At 32.0% G+C, this 18,313-nt stretch overlaps 1 protein-coding gene across 1 annotated transcript in view; it reads left to right on the top strand.

Annotated features, from left to right (window-relative positions):
* LOC123006558 (probable G-protein coupled receptor 158) overlaps positions 1–18,313 on the top strand; it is a 102,092-nt gene that overhangs the window by 80,944 nt on the left and 2,835 nt on the right. The window contains exons 3-10 of the mRNA XM_044401131.1: positions 6,773–6,896; positions 11,144–11,287; positions 12,038–12,238; positions 14,906–14,974; positions 15,033–15,142; positions 15,444–15,658; positions 15,780–15,918; positions 17,052–17,157. Coding sequence (XP_044257066.1) covers positions 6,773–6,896; positions 11,144–11,287; positions 12,038–12,238; positions 14,906–14,974; positions 15,033–15,142; positions 15,444–15,658; positions 15,780–15,918; positions 17,052–17,157 — 1,108 coding nt within the window. The remainder of the gene's footprint in view (positions 1–6,772; positions 6,897–11,143; positions 11,288–12,037; positions 12,239–14,905; positions 14,975–15,032; positions 15,143–15,443; positions 15,659–15,779; positions 15,919–17,051; positions 17,158–18,313) is intronic.

Raw genomic sequence — 18,313 nt, forward strand, 5'->3', positions numbered from 1 at the left:
TACGAGTACTTTGTATTTCTTTGGACTATCTAAACTGGTTTATTTAACAGGGATTACAAAATTAACTCAGGTAGGATTCACATTTCTACATAATTTTTACTGCTTCCAAAACACTCATTTCTTCCCTTAAATCGTAACAAACTTACTCTTTTATTAAAGCATTCATTAAGTAAAATTACGAGTAGATGCAGCCTGTAAGACATATTTAACGCTACAACTAGCATACAAAACTTAATTAAATGATAAATACATTAATTTTCAACTTGTTTGTGACTGCTATTATTGAATTATAAGTTCCAGGGTAATAAAATTCTATTGCAAAGACTTAATCAAATTCCCACACAAAAATATTTTTTAAAACCGCGGTTAAAAAAATAATTAAGATTTGGTTTTAGAATCAAAGTTGTTAGTTAACTTGTAGAAGTTTGTTTTTGCTTATTTTTAGAAAAGTTTTGTAAATTGAACGCATTTAATTTTTAGAGGAATGCTTCTCGTTTCTTTTTTTGTGCATTGTTACTTTTCCGGTTTGACGTATCGATAGCAGTAGTACGTACACTGAAGATCAGATTCTCACAAAAGAAGTTAGCTTTGACCCTTCAGATTTGATGAAGCGTAAAAAAGAAACTAAACGTGACCGTTTTGTTCGACAGATTTATACAATTTCACAAATAAGAGATATAATTTTTGTTCGTGTTTAAATTGAAGTTATAAAATCGAAATTTACTTTGTAAGAATTTGAAGACGCTGCCTCGCGTAAATTGAACAAGTTAGCCCTATCAAAAGTAAAAGAATTCAATTTTATTTCACGTTGATCTTTGATGTCGTTATCGCTTGTTTAGGTTCTGTTTCGAACCATTTTTGTTCGACTGGTGTTTTGCTGTTACTTTTGTAAAATGACTTAATCAAAGGCCGCATCTCTAAAACCCCTTAGCAATAAACTTTATGACAGGATCGATAAAGACGAAAATTCTTGATGGAGTACGATTCCATTAAGGAAAGGTTTTTATTTATTTACCACTTTATTTCAAATGTAAAAAACAATTTGCATCATTTTCTCCTAAGACATGACGCGTTTAATGCTTAAGATTACTCCTTCAATATAATCGCTAATCTCTTGATGATGTGGTTAGGTGCTCAAACACGAACCGAGCATTATGAAGTTTAAATTGAGTAATTGTCAAACGTCATCTTTAAGACATTTTACGAACGTTCTTAACCATGTTCGGAACAAAAGATTCTATAAAGTGTATTACATGCACGAATTCCCAAAACATTCCAGAAATAGGTGAACAAGTATGCTTATAATTAATTGTTAGATAACTTAACTAAATTAAGTAAATAGAAAGCCCCAAAGTGTTAAACATATAAATCATTTTGTCTACACAACCTGACATTTACCAAGAATTTCTAAAAACGACTTTAAAAACACGTTTAAGTTTAAGTCTTTTTAATAAAGCAGAACGCTGTATTGTCTGTCTTGCATTTCATTGATTGCACTGCTCAGGTGTACCTACTTGTTGTGAGAAAGTGCTTATTACTTTTCTTTGTGTACTATTTAGGACGAAACCACAAAACCTGAACTTGATCTCCATTATAACTCTATGATGCATGCTATCATTTGACGTAAAGTACTTCATGGTTGTAACCAAAATGTGACTTTTCCAAGTATGTTCGTTCTGTGTCTGTGGTCGAAATCACTGTTTATTTGTCTATTAAAATTTACTGTAAATTCGTTTCTATTGACATGCTACACAAATCAAGCAAAGAATCATCAATGTTCGAATAACATGATTGGCTGATTTAGAATCGGTCTATACAGGATCAGTTATTGGAAAGATCGGAACGTTTGAGCTTTTTAAACTGGTTTGTAATCTAAAAAAAACTGGTTTGTGCTGATGTTCAATTGTAACAATTTAGTTGTTAGTTGCACTTTTGTATGAAGAGTGTAAAAATTGAAGCAAACGCGTGTTTCTAATTAACTTTGTAATACTGCGGTTAAAACCAGTAATTAGTCAAAGGTTTAAGACGTGCGCCGTTGTCCTTTTGTGCTTTGGATCATAATTAGAAGTTTGTGTCAGTTATATCATCACGTTTGCATAATGAAAGTATATATTAAGGCCGCACAATCTGCTTTGTCTATTTTAAGCCTTAATATACTCTTTGAGGTTTCTGTATCATTAGGCATCAAATCAAGTGTAAACAGAATCTGCTACAAATTTGAATTTGGCAGAGCCGCTAGCAAAATAACTGCGGTTGCACATCTGTTTTCCAAACACTTAATTGGCATGAAAAGTTCTCAAGCTTTTTAAGTTTATAGCGAGTGTGAACTTTAGTAATATATCACTAAAAATTATTCGTTACCGTTTTAATTTTAGCTAAAAGTGTGTTGGTAAATGAAAGTCAAAATTCGGGCAATTCGATAGTAAAAGTAAATATTTTGCGTTAGATGTAGTAGTAAATGAACGAAATGAACGGTTTCGGCCATTTGTCCTTATTACATGTTTCATTCGGAAATGTGGTTTGCGAGCTTTCAATCACCATGGTCAATTTTAATAGAGAAATGTGTAATTTGTTCGCCAGAGCAGTGAAAAATTATTTAGTCGACATCATCAATCACCTCGATAATGTACAATGGCGTATCGCATATTTGCATGGAATATCGCATATTTGCTCTTGGTTTGTTTACTTTAAATCAATTGCTAGGACTAACCACAATTCCATTTTTAATCACTGTTCTAGTTTTGCTGTTTTAAAAAATCTTTCAGCTGCTTGAAATAAAGCGGAAAGTTTTCAACTTTCCTGATTTAAATTAAATCGCGAATGAACCCTATATTAAATGTACAAAGTTTATGTCAACAAAAATTTAATCATCGACATTAATTATAACTTGGACATTAGTGATCGATCTACAAATTACTTAGTTTTGGGTATAACACGCAGTTTACCATAATTACGTGTTCACTAATCACTTATATATCCTCCAAGGAGTACCTTTTTTATTCGAATTGTTGTAGCTCATTGAATGTTGTTTTTTTAGTTTTATAGCAGTTTAAGGCTTCTTTACAAAGATTGGTCGTTAAGTGCACGGTCAAATCCATTATTTAGATGTAGGTACTCTTTTGATTATTTGGACCCGAGACGAGACCTACCTGTTTCCTTTGTAAATTCATCATCAAAACAAAATGAGACCAATATACGTTTTAGCAAGAACTAGAAATTCAATCGATAAAACTGTGCGTTTTTTAAAAATAAAATCAACTGCTTCCTTCTTAAAGAGATAAAATAGCTAATAATTTTTAACATTATAGAAACTTACTCAGCAATAAATCATGATATAAAATTTTTAATGGCCAGCGGTATGTTTTTCTTTTCACTTCAATATTATAGTCGTTTATGAACATTATACCCACTTTTATTAAACGAAAATGCAAGATTGTGGAACAGTATCACTCTGGTTTATTCCGAACCGTTAAATTTTACGTTTGTTTCTGAGGCATAAAAGAAAAACAAACGGTGCATTGTATTTATAGATGCATATACGTTGTTATGTGTCTTTTTCAAATAATTGAAACTCAAAAGTAAAAGGTGAGACAAGGTTTTTTATGTAAAGAGGCATTTTGTGAAGTCACCAATATATTTATTTAATGTAAGCCGCTGGAAAAACTTTTTAACACGTAACACAATACGCCACTCTTAGCAAAAACAATGCTCGTATTTAAAAATTAAATTATCCTGGAAATTGCTTAACAAAGTTTTTTTAAAGAGATTTTCTTTTCAAAAATGAGATTAGGTATTAGATGAATTCTAGATGCCACAGGAATACAGAGGAAATCGAATGTCTAGCTGTGATGACACTCTTAAAATAAAAAAAAACATACACAATTTTAAGTCTAGTACACACAAACTCGAATCGAAGTGCATCTCTAACCAATTTATAATGCAAAATCGTGTGTGCACAGTTTGACGTAATAAGATGTAAAGCAAAAATAAAATCTTGTGTTTTTAATTAAATTATTTTTAAAACATTGACGAATGATGGGAATTCTAAAAGTTACGTAGACAGGAAGTTAATAATTAATTTTTAGATCTTTTACATAAATAATATTTGCCTTTCACTTCAAATTTTAAACCGGAGGTTTCCTTGAAATAAATTCTACTTCAATTTAGACGAAATAAATTTTTAATGTGAGGATAAATTTTTCAAAATGTTTAAGTGTACTAGAGCTTTAGTATGGTATGTACTAAAGTAAGGTTCGTAATTTAAATTTCTGGCACGTACTCTTACCTTTGATGTTTGGAGATATCAACATTTGTTTTATAACTCTACAGATCAAACCTAAAATTGTTGAATATAAGTTCCTAAATAAATCTTCTTTGAAAGCCTAGTTAATAATGAGATTGTATTACATACGTCATAAACAATACTGTCATTTCGGGATTAAGAGTGAGGTTGTCGATTTTCCCCTAAATGATTAATAATGATTACGTTTGCCCCTAGAGGTTAACAACGTGGTTAACCAAAGGCCAGATCACATTCATGGGAATAGAATTCGCAAATGACAGATTCAAATGGTTCATCGTTTGCAATATCTTCTAATAGCGGCAATTTTTATCGATGTTATTTTCAGCCAATATCAGCTTTATGAAGATCTCGGCCTGTGTGTTGCACAATTGGAATATGGCGCTTTATCAAATAAAATTTAACCATTTAGTCGTTGACTTTTTCAATAACGATCACGTCGTCCCAAACGCAGCCAACTAGAAGCGATATTTTCTTTATGACGCAAATGTTACATTGTAAACTTATTATATTGGATATGCAAATCGACTAGCATAAAAAATATTGCGGTTTATCGTTTCGCCTTAAAAAATGATTACATTTTATAGTTTCCGAAAAAAATAAGCTAAAGGAAGCATTTTCAACAAAATGGTCTTGGCTGTACGATATTTTGATCTTGCAGATCATCTGATTTGTCACGTGTGAAATATGATTGGCACACAGTTGAATAATTTATCTCACACCTCAGACAGTTTCAATTGGAAGGAGCTTGGGATCACACAGCATACAGACGTAGTGCAAAAATCAGTTTTTGAAATATTCAAAAGTTTTACAAATATTCATCCGTAATGAAATACACACCATAAAGCAAGATGAGAAAGTTCTTATTTTCAATCTTTGTTAATTTGGGATCGTATTTACGTTTGAATCATCTCCTTTTATTTTATTCAAACGTTAATTAAATAATTAGAATTTGGAGAAAATTCAATTTGCAAAATAAAGTAATCTTTGATTTTTTATGATATTCATAGTTTTTAGCTTTATTTGCAAGCAAGTCTAAAAGTAAAACATTTAGAATGTGCATTTATGTTTCCACGGTTAATGTAGTCATGCGTTTATGAAAACGTAAGAAACGTATTCATTTGTGTATTGTATGTTTTGAATAACTGACCAAATTGTTTATTTTCATCTAATACGTGACCGCAAAGACGCTGCACAGAGATTTCATGAGATTCACCATACACCATTTACCAGCGCACTGTCTACGTGCATCACTATTTGTAAATATGAAAATTCTATAACAAAATTGGGTAATTTTCAGACAAATTAACAAATCGTAAACCAATAAAAGTCGCACATTAAAATGCAATAATTAGTTTCTGCTGAAAACGCGCTTATCTCTCTCTACCCCTGTCAAAACTTTCAAAATACTTCGAAATAAAATCACGTTCACTGCAAAATATGATACATAAAAAATGTTATATTTGGTATATTCTGCAAGTAGTTTAAATTACTATAATAAAAAATTCGCATTTTTACTAGAAAGCAAACTTGCATTCATGTTTCACGAAGAAACCAATATTTATTACCAACATATGCAAATTTTCTAGCAAAATAACGGTAAAACATCCAGTACATTCGTGTACGTAATATTAAACTAGAGGAATGAATATAAAGTGGGTTATTATGTTATATCGTGAACAGTGTAAACAGGATTACTTTTTTGAATCAAAACCAGAGTATAATTGTGCTGATTTCGGCGGTTTCTGCTCAAAATCTACTCTTTTCTCGATTTGACTAGATGGATAGTGCATAACTCCTAAAAATAGACGAAAATATCATAAATGTTCGTGCGGTGCATACCATTACAGAGATCAAAACGAACAATTCGATAGATGCTGCATTAAAGAACCAGAATATATTAAAGTTTTTTAGGACAGATAGAGTAGGATTTTGATTCCACACGGCCTCAGGCAGGACTATATTGAGACTCGCTATCATCAACCTAATGCGAAATGAATTCTTACAAAAAAAGGATGTTTGCCTAACGAATGAGTCTGGAATTTTTAGAAATTCAAAATGTGACAGCAGTTTCACTCACTCTTTCAACGATTAAATCCAATTGACAAAAGCAACAGTGTAAATTATGTATTTTTAAATTAAATTATAGATCTCGTACGTTTATCCACTAATTACAGTTCTGTTGTGTTTAATTAATTGTTATGAATACTTATTTTTTAGGCAGCTGCAAAGTTTAATGCTAGTTTGTTACTGTTATATTAGATCTTTGGAAAACTTTAAGGACGTAATGCGGGACATCTAAAAGTTGCATTAATTACGAGTTATTCGGCCATAAAGTGACATCCACTGCGATGATAGTGCCGGTCAGCCACTGAAACAATCATGCTAAAACACAATTCCCAACTAACTCAAACGACTCATTACACTGACCTCTATATAAACCAAAATCTAACCAGCATGTCTCTATTTCAGGGGAACTAGTGGGATTGATATAGATCTGCGGCGAGTTGATATCGACCAATGTCCTTTGCCGAAGGGTAGCACACAGCTCAACATTTTCGCGGCTTCAGACAAATGCAAAAAGCGCACTACTGAAGTAAGTTCTGCAGTTTTATTACCTTTGTACTTTCAGTATTCCAGCCACAACCTCAACACTTTTCCAGCATTTCGTTTAAATTTTTAGTTTTGGAGCTACAGATACGAACAGATGTGTCTATCGATTGACAATAGACTGCGTTTTAAAGACAAAAATTTTAAATGTAGAAAAATAACGAAACCGATAAACATCATGAAGTTGAACAAGCAGCAGCTTTTCTTAGTTATTTTGTCGCTCTACATTATCGTCTAGGTTCACAAATAAAAACTTTTAAAGTTTAATTTGCTTTACCATGTTTAGTCAAAAACCATCTTGGCTTTATTTCTGAAATAAACACTTATAAATACTAATATAAAAAAATCTCAAAATACACAAGGCATGTGGGTTAAAGTTTCGGGCTCAGTTTACGTGACCATGGATCAATATTATTTATCTGATTGTTCTTTTTTTCAGAAGTAGTAAATCTCTTATCAATTATCATTATTCCATTTGATTACTTTTAAACTGAAAATGCGTTTTTAATATTTGCTAGGGAATCGTGCTCGTACACGGAAATATATTATCAATTTTTTATTTCAGGTTTTCATAAAAAATCAATTATGATGCTCAGGTGAGATCAGATCTTCTCGTTTAAGATAGCTACGTGCAATTACGGTTGGGATTTGCTGCATATAAGATGTTTGTTTTATCAAAAAGTAATTTGTGATTTGTTATTTTAGTTAAAATCATTTTAAGGTGACAAAGTAAGAGCGAGCTTTAAAAAGTATGAAAGTACAAAACAACTAGCAAAAAGCCCACTTTAAAATCTTAAAGAAACTAGAGAGTCTAGCAGGTCTGTTGCTTGTGTAATAGCAATAAAATCTTTAAGGTTTTTTATTTTCACAGTACTTGTCTTCTACCAGGTGAATAAAAAGTATGGAACCAAACGTTTTTTGCTTAAACTATTTATTTTTTGAAAAAACTAATTGATGAGTGATAAAGTACTATAAAAATGTGATGATTTAACAAGAATAAAATTTCCTTTTGTTTTTGAGTTCTACAAAAAATTATTTTTTTAAATGGCAACCCACTATAAAATTATTTTTCTCATAAAAGCTATACTCTAAGGATTACAACTATCTGCTTTATATTTAATTTTTTCAAAAAAATTTTTTCACATAAATTCCAATTTTGACAAAAAAAAATCGCATAACTCAAAAACAAAACAAAATTTCGTTCTGAAAATAACATCACATTTCTTATATTACTTTAATTTATATTAATTATTATTTTCTGGAGGCAAATGATTAAAACTAAAACCGCTTGGTTCCATACTTTATATTCACCCTGTATACGTTATCTAAAAACACATGCCTTTTATTTATTATTTATTATTTATTATTTATAGTAATAAACCGAAACTGGACAAATCCTAGATCATGTAAACAAAAATCACTACAAAGCTTTTTATAGAAAGTGTTAACATCTTGGCAAGTTTAGTGCACTATCTATAACATAGTTTCTTCGATAGGGAAAGTTTAAAGGACAGGGTTGCAGAAAATCGTATACAACTAATGAGACAATATTGCAAATAAATTGTACTCTAAGATAAGTCCTTAAGTCCTGCAGAGTTATGTTAGAGTAAATTTGTCTGTGTGTTCCTAATATGTCACTAGCAAAATTTCAAAAGTTTTACGAAATGTGTTCGTGAGAGCAATTTGCATAGCTCGGTAGTTAGTGTGTTTCGGAATAATTCTGCATCTCCGTAAACTAATGTATATAAAGTAACTTTTCATCCTGTTGAGTAGAACAAAATGTTTTAATACAGAAACTAGTTTTTACAGACGATAATCTGTTTTTTTGTAATTTAGATAATTCTATACAGGGTGCGCCAGAACTCACGCCCCAGAGAAAATTTTCAAGTAAGGTAAGATACCAGGAACATGAAAAAAATGTTTAAAAAATTCTATCTGTCAAAAAATTTGACATATATTTTTTGACATTTGACATTTTTTTATGTCTATTTAATGATACTGATGATCTTGTATATGTTTTTCACAATTATTTCGTAAAGGGACAAAAATTTTGCCAATAATAGCCACAAATAACATTGAACAGAGTTACAATTTAGGATACAGCTTCCTTGTTTTCTCTTTTAATAGCCTATAGAAAATAAACTTGGAAAATTATTTTTCCAACAGAAATAAATAGAGTCAAAGTGCAAACTTTAAGCCCTCATAACTTCGAAATTTTTATAGATATTTTTTTTTAACATTTTTTCCATGTTCTTGGTATCTTACCTTATATGACATTTTTCTCTGGGGCGCGAGTTCTGGCGCACCCTGTATAATTCAGATTAATCAAAAATATCCCATAGCCATGTGGATATCCAACAAGAATCCCTAGCAACATCAAAATAGCCAACTAAAATTCATATGAGGGTGTTCTTGGCAGAAAGAGTAAATATTTACTTTTTAAAAGTTTTAGAAACCAAAATGAAATAAAAGGTTGTAATCTCGTGATGATTATGCCTTCAACACAACTTTTATGTAACTCGTCGATCAGTTGGATTTTTAAATAATATTTAAATGAACTATGCACGCACTTGCTGTCAGTTATTTAGAATTGTCTGATCGAAATTCATTCATAGACATGTAAATATCCAACGTCAACTCAATTTTGATTTTTTGGCAAATGTTCAAAGTTATGGCCTGTCTATACTGAAAATATTAAAACCCTAATCTGGGATGACGGAAGCAGGAAGGAGGAAGCTACAAAAATTAAAGTGACTATTAAGATACGTTTCAAAAGATAAAGTCTAAGAAACATGCAACAAGGGAAAGTGTCAGAAATGCTAATATAATCTAAGAAAATTAAAGGAAGGATTTGGGAATTACGGTAGGGAAATGGAGGCGAGTTTCTGCATTTATTATGAAGAAGTCTGTCGAAAATGCAAAGACGTGATCAGTCTGCAACAACAAAGAACAAGCACGTTGCCCGTTTAATAAAAATCTGCCAAACACGATTCGTGTTTTAATTATCCAAAAGGTGCGAAACGAGCTTTGCCATTATTACGGGCCAACGGGTGTTATCTGACTATAAATTGCGTAATATTTTTTGTTCGCAATAATAAACGAGCTTGTAGATTTTGCATAGACACCGACGGTTAATTTTCAATAGTTTCCCTCGACGGCCACCCTTCGGAAATCCGTTTGTTGGCCCATCGGTGGCGGTACTCAGGCTGTCGCTTAATGTAATTGTGCAGTGCCATCGGGAGATTCAGGAATGCGAGGAATATGTTTACTTGCATTAAGGGTATTTCAGATATGTAGATTATTTCCCTTCGTATGTTGTGACAAAGTCGTGACATCGATTAATCACTTTAATTATGTCATTTATCAACTCAAATCACTAACCATTATCTTAACTGTGTGTCGAGGACCTTATTAACGTACCGAACTTGTCACCATAACACAAAGCTCACACATTTTAGTGGAGCACACGATTTTCGGCGCTGAACACCAGTATTGAATTAGTTGGATATGGTATGACTTTCATTGTGCGAACGAAAACTCAGTTGAGGGTATATTGCTTGTATTGTGCCTCGATAAAGAAAAATTTTAGGGAACATAAATGAGCAGTTTAATGAGCCTATCCGCCGTTGCCGTTTTACCGTCGGTCGATTTTTTCACAATCGGTTACGCTTCTGCCACAAAAAAAATATAACTAACTGAGAGAAAATATAAAACTGTCACTGAGCTAAAATCAAATCAAATTTGTAATAATTACGAAACCAATTTAATTTTTTCAACATAATAATTGGCTTTGATGAAATTTAACATGTTTGGGTCAGATTAGTGATAATCCAAAAAGCGGTAATTTTACGACAAAGCCCCGCCAATTTAATTAACTTAATTAAAGGAAAATCAAAGTAAATCATTAAAAAATAAAATCCGCTGACTGGTAATTGATTGGATTACACTACTAAACCATTCGGTTTCAAATGATCAGTTGGCTTGGTAATTGATTAAAGCAGTTATGTAGACATAGTGACGAGAAGATGATTGTTAAGTAAGGAGAGGTAGTAAAGAGTGCAGGCAAATTATTCTCAATCCAATTAACTTGGGATGCCCTTCAGTTTTCAACTGCGTGACTTTTATTTGATTAACAGATTCCCGGATTATGTCCATAGTTTTTACACAACTTTTGTCACAATTAATCCAACGATACGCGATGTCAGTTGTTCATAACAAGCCGATTTTTTTCAGTGTGTTCCACTATCAGGACTGGGCTTCAGGCGCGGAAGTTACAAGTGTATATGCAAACGCGGCTTTTTCTTCCCGGACACCAAAGTGGATAGGCGCTACTATAATGGAACCGTGATCGAAGAGGAATATGAAAAACTGATGTTGGTAAGGATTAAAGCTTTGACCCTGATGGGTATGCCAAACAGACTCATCAATACTGCAAATATTGATATTTATTCACAGTGTGTTTCACTTAATGTGCTTCGTTAGCTGGAAGCAGCATTATGTACAACTCTAGGGAATTGACAATACGATTACTTGCAACGGAGAGACAGTTAAGGCTTAAAAACCCGGATTACTACTACTAATAGGCAATAGTGCGACACAAAAAAGTGAATAAATTTCGGTTTACCACTAAATTGCATATTAATCTGATCAAAGCAAATTGTTTTCCAATTTATGCGCTACGAGAAAATTAACATTATCAATTAAGTTGGAGATATTCTAATTTAATGATAAAGTTCGGAATATCTACCTGCGAAAACCCCCAAAGTTTTTATTTTTAATTCAATCTTGGATGAAAAACTGTGTGCATTAAATAGTGAAATGAAGATTTATTTGTGACCTCTGTCGTTTTATACCGAATCACGTGTGGCAATTAACTCGACAATGGCTCCGATTTCGTTACCTTAACCCAAAAGGGACAAGAATTTCCATTTTTTTCTGTTATTTATGACCCTCGAAGTGTATTTTGATTCAAAGGCAAACTTTATATTAATCCAAGAACGGATGCATAATAAATATGTAAATATTATGAATAATATTGTAGTAAATCTTGGAAGACCAAAGGCTTGTGTAGTTGTGAGATTTATTTTACATTATTTTACGCTAAAGAGTCTGTGTATTATTCAACAGGGTGAAACCAGTCAGTACGCAAAAGCTGGAATTTTCGAGTGTCTTTCATGTCCTGAAGGATGTGAAACCTGTGAGGATGATCGGCCATGTGTAGTTTCTCTCAACTGGGTAATGCGAACGGTCATTCTCGTCCTTTCTTGTGTCATCATCTGCTGTTTACCCATCGTTGTCGTCTTTACCTGGAAATACGGGAATGTGAAGGTAAATACCTCGACTATGCATAATGAAGAGCGAACAAGAACAACAAAAAGTGACGATATTTATCAAAAAAGAGAGCAGTATGAAGTATGATTTATGTGCCTAAAATATAACTTTTTCGCTACTTTAAATCCTCGGAAAAAAATATTTTCAGAGACCATTCTGTAGATTGGCATGCGTCGTCCTGATTCGACACTCATCCCTTGTTAAATTACCTACAATTTATATTATTTTGACCAAGCTGAGCTTCTCCCACACATGATTTAATACAAAAATATCAAAGACTCTTTAATATCCTTCATTGCATTTTTAATAAAGCATTTAGAAGATAATATTTGATTCGTCTACGTTTTATTTAAAAATGTCTGGCGGCAACTTGCTCGTTGATACCATATTATAACGGTGTTGACGAAAATTGTCTTTGCCAGTTTTACGGCACCTAAAAGTTAAAATTTTTCCGATGGTTGTTTTAGGACATCGTTTAATACACTTAAACTTGACCTGAAGAAAGTGTTTGCTTGTTAAAGTTTTACTTCAAAATTTGCTCCTCTAAATTTTCTCTCTGTCAGTTGTTTTTCTAAATAATTTACAGGTTTTCACCTTTTATAAGCTTCGACTTTACCTAAAAGCCAACTTCATCCAATTAAATTAACAGCTGTTTCTCCAAAACATCCTAAATAATTCACATCTAAATTAGGTCTTGCAATTATACATATAATATTGGCAATTAGCAATTACCACAAAGATCGGAAGTTAAAATGCTTTATTGATTCTTTCACAAAATTAACTTTTATTATATTACACTGAGAGTTTTAATGGTGGTGTAGAACGACAATACATTATCAGTGAATTAACTTGCTCCCAGCAAAATTCCATTTAAAACCACTGCAACGGCTTTAACTTTTCAAATTTGGAAATACGTACATACTTTAGGACGAGTCGTCACCCGTGTAAAAACTACACCGATCTGAACGTTTTTAGAAACACAATTTTCCGAATCACATTAGTATAGAAAAAGTTTGCTCGAGTTTTTACAAAGGTTCATTTGAAAACTTTATGTGAAGATTGAAGGGTTCTTCAAATATTCTACTATAGTTAATTTTGTTAAATAAGCTCCAAATTACATTTATTTGGTAAAGTTTTTTAAGAGTGTGAACTGACGTAATATTTGAGTGGATTATACTGCATGCTAGGAGTTTCAAGTTTCAACATTTTTATACTCCAGCTAAATATGAAATTTATGCCAATTTTTGTGTACATGTTCATAAACAAAATTGCTAGGAATATTCGGAAAGCAATCAGCTGTCTCTTGTTAAGTTAAATGTATTTTTATAAACTGTCTTCTTGATAGAAGCATAAATCTTAAATAAATATTTTTTAATCGAGCTTTGCAGTAAATGTCCGTCATTCAAATTAATCGCTTCAGTTAAGTCGAACGGTTCAATTAATAAATCGATCGGTTGACTAAGCATACGCCACATATGAATTACTGTGGATTAAACTTTTTTATTTACTTACTTTACGACTTTGGATTTGGCTTCATGCACTTTTGTACATTAATAATAATTAGCACGAATAAACAAGACTGACGAAGACAGACTTTAAAATATTATACTGTAGCTTTAATCAATTCTGAAGTAAGTAGTAAACAACATCTGCACCCGTGAATTGTACATTTTAATAAGTAGCTTTTCGTGCTACGCAAAGCGAGTAATAATTTATACCTAGCTTGTTAGCCTAAAATAAGAACCAAATTTATTTATAGAATGTCTAAAAAAAATATTTTCCTCCAATAAGTTTCAAAGTTGTGTTAGCACATTACTGGATTGACACATTTTGGTGAAGTCAAGCTTGAAACAGGATATGGAGGGAATTATTCAATGCATTTTATGACGTGTAAACATATCAAATCGATGTGTTGAAAATCCCTAAAAGTTAAATGCGTTCGAATACTTATGTCCGGTTCAGCTTCCTTATCGAGTTATATGGGAACAAAGACCACATTGTTGCCGAACGAAAACTAATTTATTTCAAAGAAAAATTTAAGATGGGTATCTATAAAAGCGCTCGTATGTGTAACAATGGAGCTTTAATCGCTTCTAGTGAAAAAAACATCACTCTGAACATTGCGCTCAAACCATCCTACGAAAATGAATTTAAATTAAAAACTATTGCTTTGCGACTGGTTACAATTTGACTCGGAATTCGTTTGCTGTATATTACATATTTGCTTTCAGTTTTACAATTAAGCAAACCTTCCAGGCTGCTGGTCTATTCGTTCATTTCCATCGATGATCAATTTTACTGCGATCACCGAAACATTATAGAATTTATGTGCCATTTAATAGGTATACTGTTTGAATTATTCTGTTATGTTTTAACGCTAAATAATAATTAATATTATTAAATACATTATTGTGGATCGAGTTATTTCCAAAAATAATGCTATACAATATTGTAAAATAAAATAAACATTATAAAGAAAGCTCCAAGAAAAAATATGTTTATAGCTTAATCAGAAATTCATGCCGTGGGCAACACTGATTTGTCAGTTGTAATAAATGGAAAAAGTTTTTTTTTGGTTTACACCGTGAAATTTAGTAAGCTTCAAACGAAACAAATCAAAAGTCATAAAAAATAAAATAAACACTATTTTTTGTTGTATTTCAGGTGGTACGTGCCGCCAGTCCTGTTCTCTTATGCTTTATAACTTTGGGAGCTTTCCTCATTTATTGTACGGTATGTAACAACATTTCCATCTTATTAAAAGGATACGTAAAAGTTTGATATTTTTTAGATGATTGTGATGTACCCTCGTCCTAATATGTACACGTGTATAGCACGGGTGTGGCTTAGAGAAATTGGCTTTTCATTAACCTACGGAGCTTTGATGCTGAAGACGTGGCGGTGAGTATTTTAATAAAAAGGAACTTTGGCGGTAAGATAGAATGAAACATATAAAAGTTAGAAATATGCTTTCTCTGATGTAGAAATCAAAAAGTTCTAATTAATTAAAAAGATAAAAATATCGACGACCTCAATGGAAATTTCTTTATAAAACAAAAAGTCATATTTTATTTTGAGACAATTTTCAGTTCTTCAGTTCAGTTGACAAGACTTGAAAATAAATGCATTTAAATAACACGCTAATTTATGTATATTAGAAGAAGTTCGTTCCGTTGTGGTGAGACCTTTTCTTATCTTGCAGAATTTCCGTCATCTTCCGTGTTCGTTCAGCTAAGGCCGTCAAGATTACAGACATGAATTTGCTAAAGCGGCTTGGTGTTATAGTTGCTATTTTTACTGTTTTTCTGGCTATTCGAACCCTTGTTGCACCACCAGTCGTCATCGTCGGTCGAACAGCTGATGATCTTAAGGCCTACTTATGCCGCACTGATTGGTGGGACCATTCATTCACGACACGTAAGCTGCACCGATTGGTCCAAATCTCGCATTCCCTCATAACAGTAAAACAAGCAGAAACCTTTATCCAGTTATCACCAATTTTGTTTTTAACATTAACACCGATTTTTTATCGTTTCAGTGGAAGTGATGTTCCTGGTTTGGGGAATCCGACTATGCATCGTCGTACGAAAAGCCCCATCCGAGTTTAATGAAAGTCGCTTCATTTCCATGGCCATTTATAATGAATTCCTACTATCTGTCTTTCTGAATATATCAATGTAAGTATTTACATCAATCAATTCAACAATATTCAATAGACCTAGTGAGTGTTTTCGACATTTGGAATATATTTATTTGTAGATAATGCTTCACACAGGTTGTTGACAAGAAATAAACATTTAAAATTTCATTTATTTCTGTTCATCACACCGATAGCTGAAATTATTTCACAAAAATTGAATCAGCTGTGATATTGGAAATATTTTTTTCTAAAATTCTATAAACGACATCACATTTGATAAAAAAGTAAACTTGTTTATCAAGAAAAAGATTGTAAAATGTTTTCGTTGACTTTCTGTCCCCTGGCAAGTGGCAATTTTACTCTCATAAATTGTTAGGATGATACAAAATTTTTGTGTTGAATCTTATTTAAATTCAGCACATTTCATCATGACAGTTTATTGTGTTTATGTCGACCATCCACGACCAATTTCAGCAGCAGATTTAATTACTTGCTCTGCTTGATATATCGATATCATAGCGCCCTGAAAATTAGTCCATTTTCAGGTCGCTTCACTCGCAATCCTTATATTCATTAGGTCGAAGTTTGTCCGTTGTTGGCTTAATGAATTTAAAAAAGACATTAAGATTCATAAAGTTCTTTTTAATAAATAATAAACGAATGCAAATACAGCCGAAATTTATTTGTGAAGTTTTCACAAATTATTCCGAAAAATATTTTTCGAGTGAACCTATTGTCGCGAGTTAGCCCATTAGTTCATTTAAAATTCGGAAAGTTTACCGCGCTTTACAGATCCCTCTGGATGTCCTGTCGTACCGATTTAGACATGCTGTCCTGGGGATCACTTTACAATCTTATCTCCATATAAATTCACTGATCTGCAAAGTAAAGTCGGTAAAGTTGAGTCTGGAATTTTCAATATTAAATGCAAATACACAATTGCATATGCATGTTTTTTCTTAGTCGTCTCTCATTTGCCCTTTTTTAGTTCTGATATTCCAGAACAATATTCACTTAGGTATGAAGCTCTTTGTTTCACGTCTACCACCAGTAACAAATTAATTACTTTGTTTGGTTGAAATTTACCCTTAAAGAGGCACAATTTTCGCATTTAACACTTCAATACTGTTATAAATAATTCAGAATGATAGCATTATTGTTATTGTTTAGGTTGTTCCTGCAAAAACCTGCTAACCCAGACCTGCTCTACATTATTTTCTTCTGTCATACGCAGCTCACCGTAACATTACTTCTGTGCCTCATATTCGGAAGCAAGGTACGGTATAATATGTTCACCAATTTTGCATTCAAAAATTTTTCTTGTTCTTATATGTAATTAATGTAGTAATGATCTACGACTTGAGCATTTTCACTTGGCTCAGCTGGTATAATAATATAATGAATCTTGTGAGCAGAGTGTTTAATGAATACACTTAACAAGACAACAACCATTAATCTCTAAATACCTGTGCTTGTAAACTAAATACCTAAATTGCATTGAGATGCGTCTAATTATACAATGTATAGCAGGGTCTCAAATTAAATGCTACGGTCAAAATTGCAATGTCCATTCCTAATAAAGTTATGATATAGCAAATAATAAATTTACAAGATAGTATACGTGAAACGATTACTGCATCAAACTTTGCTAATAGTAGTGTCTATAAGCACTTCAATCAAACTAGTGAAAGTTCTGACATATTGGATTCGAACTCCGTCAAAAAGTTTCTCCGTTCTCATACTGCAAAGGATTTCTTTGGTGAACTACAGAGCTTTGAAATCTACAATACATTTAAAGTTGATTAATCAGTTTGCCTTTTCGTGAAGCTCAAACAACTCCAACGAAACTTGTGTAATATATCGAAAATAAACTATATCTTTTCAACATAAAAAAACTAAAGTTTTTTCAAATGTATTTTGAAATTTATTTGCAATGCAATGCAGAAATAGGTATTTGCGCTAATTTTTTCTGTTTTCAAAGCGGAAATTTTTAAGTATCTCTATGCGAGTTTCAATGTTCCAATATAAAATTCTGTCCAGATTATACATACAATGGTTTTTTCAGTATGAATCAAAATATTTTTAAACCGCAAGTCACGTTTATTGAAATTGGTCTTTGACATAAATATTGCATTTCGACAGAAGTCTGCCTTTTATGAATTAAAAATGAAATCTTGTTCGATAAATCTATTCCTGGAATTTTGTTTGGCTTTTTGAAACAAAAAATATCTCTTAAAGTTTGAAATGATTATTTTTACGATTTTTCAGGGATTAATATTAAACAAATAGAAAATCCGACTTTTTTCAAACTCAACTCAATAACGTTTTATGTAAATACCTAGTTTTTTCGAGTTACTAGGATATAAAATATAAAAAAATCATGACCCTACGGTAATATAGACAAAAATCTGTAAATAACGTCTAAACTATAG

Source organism: Tribolium madens, unplaced genomic scaffold (genome assembly GCF_015345945.1).
Source record: "Tribolium madens isolate multiple individuals breed KSU strain unplaced genomic scaffold, Tmad_KSU_1.1 Scaffold_2;HRSCAF=44;Tcas5.2_LGX, whole genome shotgun sequence".
In the NCBI taxonomy this organism is placed as follows: Eukaryota; Metazoa; Arthropoda; class Insecta; order Coleoptera; family Tenebrionidae; genus Tribolium; species Tribolium madens.